The 7,230-nt window shown below is 37.5% G+C and overlaps 1 protein-coding gene across 14 annotated transcripts in view; it reads right to left on the bottom strand.

Annotated features, from left to right (window-relative positions):
* Positions 1-856: 856 nt before the first annotated feature.
* MPDZ (multiple PDZ domain crumbs cell polarity complex component) overlaps positions 857-7,230 on the bottom strand; it is a 93,689-nt gene continuing 87,315 nt past the window's right edge. For all 14 annotated transcript variants that reach the window (XM_041485530.1, XM_041485532.1, XM_041485535.1 and 11 more), the window contains 5 exons: positions 6,162-6,284; positions 5,261-5,365; positions 5,030-5,142; positions 3,874-3,997; positions 857-3,109 (listed from right to left, as the gene is read on the bottom strand). In XM_041485530.1, coding sequence (XP_041341464.1) covers positions 2,963-3,109; positions 3,874-3,997; positions 5,030-5,142; positions 5,261-5,365; positions 6,162-6,284 — 612 coding nt within the window. In that variant the 3' untranslated portion in view covers positions 857-2,962. The remainder of the gene's footprint in view (positions 3,110-3,873; positions 3,998-5,029; positions 5,143-5,260; positions 5,366-6,161; positions 6,285-7,230) is intronic.

Below are 7,230 nucleotides of genomic sequence, written 5' to 3'. Positions count from 1 at the left end.
ACTGCTACCATAAAGCTAACACAGAAATAAAATCTAACAGAAGAATGAACAGAAAAGCAGCCATGCCAACGATACCTGCTCGCTGTCAAGAAATGAAATATGTGCATTCATATGAATCAGCTGTGCTTTGTTCAGACCCATGCTTTCAAAAAGTGACAGTCCCTTTCATTAATACCACTCTAAAATTAAAGAGCTTTTCATTAATACTACTCTAATTATCCCTCAGCAATAAATACCTGAGAGTTAAAAAAAGGGCTGAATATCTGACCAGACAATGGGATGGAGCCTTTAAGATGCCAGACCCTTCCAAACCTGTAACACAGTAACATTGAAAAAATGGAACCAAAACCATAAAACTTGGTAGAACTGGGCCACAGCACCTAGCACCTTACAAGACTAACTCTTGTGACTGGAAAGTTGTGTTGAATACAAAATGATAAAGAAAATCAAACATCCTAAACCTGGAAAGTCTAGTATTAAATGGTCCAGCACATGGCAGCCATTTAGAAGTAGTCATGCAACAGTTTCCTGGCATGGGGCCTGGGGGAAAGCCTGTTCTCTGTCCCCTAAGCTCCATGGCCCACTGTTTTTGTCCCTCATGTCACATCCTGTGCCTGAAGGAATGATTTTTTAACAGTCATTAACGCTCGGTTACAAAAAAGCAAGACAGCTTCACAGTTTCATTAATTTACTAAGAATTTGCAAGTGAAGATAACATCTTTCAAAAAATCAATTTTTAGCAGATGCTTTAAAGTTTACATCAAGAGTAATGTCTTTTATAACTATTAAATTGTTTTGAATTAATCTTTTGCAACAGAATGAATAATGCAAGCAACTAGTAACACACCCAGAACTTCACTTCATCATGACAGTTTGAAATTTATTAATTTAAATCCCCCATTGTGACACAACAGCAGTAATAAAATAGCTGTACACTACTTCTGTTACAAATATAGATAGTATTTAAAGTGACTTTACATACTCTAATGTAGGCATTTCTCACTCTATGCAAGGAATAAGTACAAAAGCAATTCCATAACAGCAGCATCCAGCAATGGTACCATCTAGTTTATTGCAGTTTAGCCTACCACAATGTAACTTCTAGAACAGTTAAAAAGACAAAGAGTGGGTTTTTTTGTTACACTTACACATAGCTAACAATTTGTTAATACTATTTGACAGACACTCCTAATACTGCTTTTGTGACCCTCTAAAATGAATGCTAGACTTTTGTATTATCCCCTAATAATGGCCTGACCATTGCCTGCATTTTCAGTTCATATTTCTCGTAAGTGATAGTTGAGATAGTGGCCTTCTTGCTAAAATTCCATTCTTGCTAATTAACAGAAAGCATCCTGCTGCCAGTTTGACTGGTATGTTCCTCTCTCAAAAGACTCAGCTAAATTTTTCTGCAGGAAAATAAATCATGAGAAAAGCATGCTTTATCTGCCAGATTCCTAAGAGCATGGCAGGCAAAGGCAGGCAGGTTACAATCAGCTAAGTGTTTCATTGAGTGCAGTTTTTAGATGAAGTTTAAATAATGATAAAGTGATGCATTTATTGACCACACTGCTGATCAAAGAAAGCTCCACATTTGCATTGTACTTTCTAGATGCTTTTATTTGTGCCTCTAAAATTAATATCCCCAAAATAATAGTTGCAGCTGTCAAAGCTCCTCTCTTCCTTATTACTGATACAAACCCTCACTACTGCCTTACTACTCACCTCCACTGTGAGGCATTTTCAGGTCTTCACCCATCCTCAACCCATAACTCCTGGTTGGTATCCCTCCTCAGTTCAAGGAGGACTCTACCTTTGCTGCTAGTGATAATGGCAGCAACACCATTAATGTCAACTCCTTCCACACTGGCAATATCCAGGTATTTGCTGTCAGCTAAGCAGAGCTGCTCTGAGAGGTTTGTTCATGGCTCTGAAGCAAGCAGCTTGCAGAAATGTCTGCACCGATCCTGTAGTTGGAAGAGGACAACCTTTGCTTACAGACACTTCATATTAGAAAAGTTGTTTTCACCCATAAGGACTATAAAATATTCCTATTTTAAAAGTCTAGTTCTTCTAATACTGCAGTTGCTAGGCATTCTCAATCACCAGGAATAGCTTCCACTAGTAATGGATTTTTCAGCCCTGAGCACAAGTTCCACAAAACCCAAACAAAACAAACAAACAAAAACCAAAACCACCATCACCAACACACCCCGCTGCTGCCAAAATAATGAAATCCTCAAACCTAAGCCAAGTGAAACACAGTGCTTTTTTTTTTTTTTTTTTTTTTTTCAGCTACACCATGACTTAGAAAAATTTAAACACACAAAAAGCCAGGAAAAAAAAAATCCACCCAAGTTGCCAAACTAGTTCCTTCTATAGAGCATTGTGAAATAATATGGTCATTGAACAGTCTGGGTTGAAAGGAACCTTAGAAATCATCTAGTTCCAAAGAACCATCTAGTCTATTAACCATCTGCCTCCAGATTACATACATTTCCCCTTATCTCCCAAATCTCTGTTTTAGTAATATTTTATTTCTTCAATAACCTTATTCCTGTTTTCTGACTACTGCTACCCCAGCAACCTCCATGCTGACTTGGTGAATTTATCCTTTTTCTAACATTATTCAAATATGCAAAGTCTCTTCCAAAAACATTTTCAGTTTTCTTATGTGGTTATGACATACATTAATGACAACATTTTTTTTCACGGTGACTTACTAATAGGAAAAATATCCATGTGTTTCCATTGTCAACATAACTTCATCCCAGGGTTTGACAGGAAAAGAAGTACTTCTAATATATACAAAAATATGGTTAAATGTTACTTTTCTTCAGTGTTGTAACACAGTTCTGTGAAGCTGAAAGAGCAAGAAGACTACAAAAACATTTCCATTCTCTTTACTACGTGGAAAGTAAACAATATTGTCTTATTGACCCTAGCCTGTCAGGCAGCCAGTTCATGACAACACAGTCAAAGTGACTGTTCCTTTTGTCCTTTTCAGAATAGCAACTGCTTCCTCGTGGGTCACCCCTTCTAAACTCTGCCCATTCACAGCAATGATTTGATCCCCCCTCTTGAGGCGTCCATCTTCTGCTGCTGCACCCTGGAATGATAAAACAAGTAACTGCAGACTCACACATTTCTTTTTCTCCCTGACACACAGTCCTGAAAAGAAAATCTCTTACAACATTTTTGGTGTTCAGGGATACAGATAGAGCCAATTGTTGAGAAGACTGCTAATTTCGCAGTGCGCCCTGCCTTGTCTAAGTCCACATCTAGAAATTGGAACTACATGCTTGGTTCCCTTAACCCTGTTTTTCCAGCTAGTGTAAGATTTAAACCTAGTATTATAAAAGTAACATTTTCAAGACCTGCAGAACTTTTCACCAAGTGGTGTAAAAGACAGCTTTATACTTTGATATACCTTAAAAATTTAGCATTCATGATTCCAGTTTTCTCTGAGTCTCTGTTGTTTCCTAGAGCCATCCAAATTATCAAATCCAGGTCAGCATCTGAATTTCTCTGAAGGTCCAGTCTGAGCTCAATAAAACATTTCCCTCTACTACCTGAAGTAAACACACTCTAAATATAAGGCAAGGGAGCTTTTTTTCTACGTATTACACAATTCCAGTCTCGAGAGGTGGACAAGACTCTGCCAATAGGCTGAATCATGTATATTTGGAAATTCTCAATCTTTTGAAAATTACAGCCTTCAAGTGCTGCAAGCACATTTTGATCAGCCTTTGCACTAAAAAGGAAAAGCCGTGAGAAGCTGCAACATTCTTTTGACTGCAAACCCAGGCCAAGATTTAGAACAATAACTACAGTGAACTAATAAATGGATTGACTGGACATATTTCCACCTACCTTTGCAAACACTGTCTTCACATAAATAGGTAAGTCTCCATGGGGACTGCCATAACCACCTACAATACTAAAGCCAAGGCCGTCTGGTCCTCTGTCCAGAGTAATGGTCTTGTACTGAGGAGGTCTAAGAAAAGTGAAAAGAGTATTTTGTCTGAACTTCAGATTTAACACACAGAATATTCAACAAAAAAACATTATTCCTCTTAAGCTAACCAGTACATTTCTCTTTCCACTATGACTACAAATACTTTTGTTATAAAGAACAAAAGTATTTGTACTTATAGTAGCTATTTCTGTTAATGCAAAACTCTCTAAACTACCTAATGCCCATATTATTATACAAAAATAGCTATTTCAAATACAGAGCTCAGGGCGTAGTTATAGCTGCTATGTGCCACAAACAGTGCTTACTAGTGAACTAGAGAGGCATTGTCAGTATCTCCAGATTCCCTAATATCTACTTTAAAAATCCTGTAATAGCTAAAATTAGCTCAAATAGTTTATGCTATTAAGGTTTAATTGCTTCTCTCCTAATAGATGACTCTGTATTTGTATATATGTGTTTGTTATACAGATCATTTATAAGCGTATTTCCCCACATGTACTTTGATAGTAAGAAATTTTGGAATTCTACTTTTCAAAGTAAGTATGTGTGGTTAAAGAATACGTCTTCTCTTTCCCCTTTCCTAAAAGAAAAAATGCCTCAGATTTATGACAGAGTTTGACACAAAACTTGTTTACATAATGCACCTTGCAGAATACCAGAAGCAGTATACCCTGTATACCAGAAACATCTGGCACGGCTGATTGCCCAGCACTAGAGAGCACACTACAGAAACACAGATACAACAGTGGAAAGAGAATTTCTGGGTGTATCAATTAATCCTAGCTACTCAATCTCCGTGAAACAGTAGAGGCTGTAGAAGAAATCAGATCACAAAACAAGCCTACAGAGAGTAAAAAAAAATGCAGCACAGCAAATTGCATTATGAAAAACACAGAAGAGGGCCTGTGGCCCACAGGTCACATGTACAGCAAATATGTTAATCATGATTAAGCCAAAAATGTCATCCATTATTTGCTAGAATTTTTAAGGTTTATATGTTGATTATCATCCAAAGTAACTGGCTACAGACACTGTACATTCTATAGTTACCCTAAATCATCCTGAAAAATGCCAGTTGAAGTTAGTCCAGCAAATGAAAGACTGGGCGTAGGTGGATCCTGCTGCTGACCAGTTATGACACTCACTTCTCCCCCAGCTACAACCTAGGAACAGAGGTTGGAAATCAGTGACATAAGAATGCTGACACTAAAATAGCTCAATGTAGCAGCTGGCAAAACAGTATTCAGAAAATATTCAAAATGTCACTGAGGATTTTTTTACCTGCAACTCAATAGTGCCTGAAGCATTTTTTAAGATATTAACAGCTTGGGAATGAGTCATGCCCTCGGTAGGTGTTCCACAGATGCTAACAATCCTGTCCCCAACCTACAGAAGAAAATGTAGAAAATCTAACTTAGTTACATAGATTTATTTGTCACTTTCAACAATAGCAGAACTTCGAAACGGCCCAGTATGAAGGCAGGTATTTCAGCATCAGAATTAGCAAATGACACTGGTTTAGTGTAATCAGTGTAAAAAATACTGATGCTTTACAGAACTGATCCTAAAACTCTAGAAATACATGTTAAAAACCAGAGATGCATTTTGCATGTCACCTGAAGACAGGCAGACTGATGTAGCAAATTATAATCAGAGATTCTGTTTGACTTCATCTTGAAATAACATTTTCCAAGAAACCTGAGTCAAATTCAACCACCTTTGATGCAGACTGGATACAGCATACACTTAAGTACAGCTTCAGATAAAATCTCCCTCTCTAACTCAGAGCCTAAAATGTACTCTCTATCCTAAGCATAGGAAAGATGAGTGATAAAACAGACTGCACACCTACATTTGTAGGAATGACCACTACACTCCGCAGTGGCACTTGTTTATAGAATGCATCCTTCTGAACCACTTTCTATGCTTTTAATTTTCACAAGCTGACTAACTCTAAGATCCACGACTGCTTTAGGACCTCCTTTCTTAAGTTAGAACATGTCAGCAATTACACTTTCCCATGCTACCAATGTGAGTACCTTTCTCATCAATCCAAACAGCAAGAATTCTTTCCACAGCCAGAAGCACTTATGACCGTTGCACTGAACTGCTGGTTTACTGTCTGTCTAGAGTAATCACATTACCCACCCCATCTTTACAGCCTTCTTAACAATTAACTTACTCTTAATTTCTGAGTCTGAGCTGCAACTCCATTCGGGTGCATCATGGCAATAAATATAGGAACATCTCCAAGAGGACTTCCTACACCTCCAGCAATGCTCACTCCTAGTGAATCTGTAGGATTCTGTTATAGTAACGAAAAAAAGATTAGATTTTTCTGGAAAGAAAAACACAGAGAACTGTAGCTTATCTCAAAAGATGGCTAAACCCCCTATTTTATGAAGATCAGAATTCCTGTGTCAAGCCAGTTTTTAAGCTTATATGCTCTGCATCAGCTCAAGAAAGCAGAAAGACCAGCATGGATGGTTTTTCTTCTCAGTGGTAGGAGAAAATTTGCTGATTTAGTTGTGTGTTTTATCTTAACCAAACTAAATAATTACAGAATTCAGCACCTGACTCTTAATGTCAGCACAGAGGTCTGTGCAAGGAAAACCAATGAGATGGGATTGCTGTCCTTAGTACAGTCTATATGAATATGCTGTTATGAATCTCCTTAAGACTAGAATTAATCTTTTTGCTCCCCCTAGTGCCCAAATGTTGAAAAGCAAAACCAGCTGCTTACCACTGCACCACACCCAAATACCTCCCTGTAAAAACTGCTACTGCAAACTGCTATTTGCAGATTCTACTGTTAAAAGAATGGCTGAATACAATCCGTGTAATCAAGTGAACTAGATGCCAAGAAAAAAGAAACAAATATAAATATTTTGGAAAATAAGATGCAGTTTGTGGCTAAGCTCACATGCATAATGAAGGTGACTGAATTCACACTTGAAAACCTGGCAGCTATCATGCAAGAACCTACTCATTAAAGATACGTGTGAAGAAAAATGTCAAATACCAAAAAACAGCCTTCTAACTTTGGTACAATACCCCTGACTTTACCACAACAGAGTATGCATTTAACTCAATCTGGTAACAATAAAACTAGGTCCCAGTATCTCTTTCTTCTTTTACTTTCAACATGATTCACAAAACATAATAGCATAAGTCACACTACTTTACATAAAAATATAGGCAGTGCAAATCGTACAGTCTCAAACTGAAAAGAGAAACAAATTAATTTCCTG

Source organism: Pyrgilauda ruficollis, unplaced genomic scaffold, assembly GCF_017590135.1.
Source record: "Pyrgilauda ruficollis isolate IOZ18807 unplaced genomic scaffold, ASM1759013v1 scaffold71, whole genome shotgun sequence".
NCBI lineage: Eukaryota > Metazoa > Chordata > Aves > Passeriformes > Passeridae > Pyrgilauda > Pyrgilauda ruficollis.
This window is presented reverse-complemented; position numbering and strand designations above follow the sequence as displayed.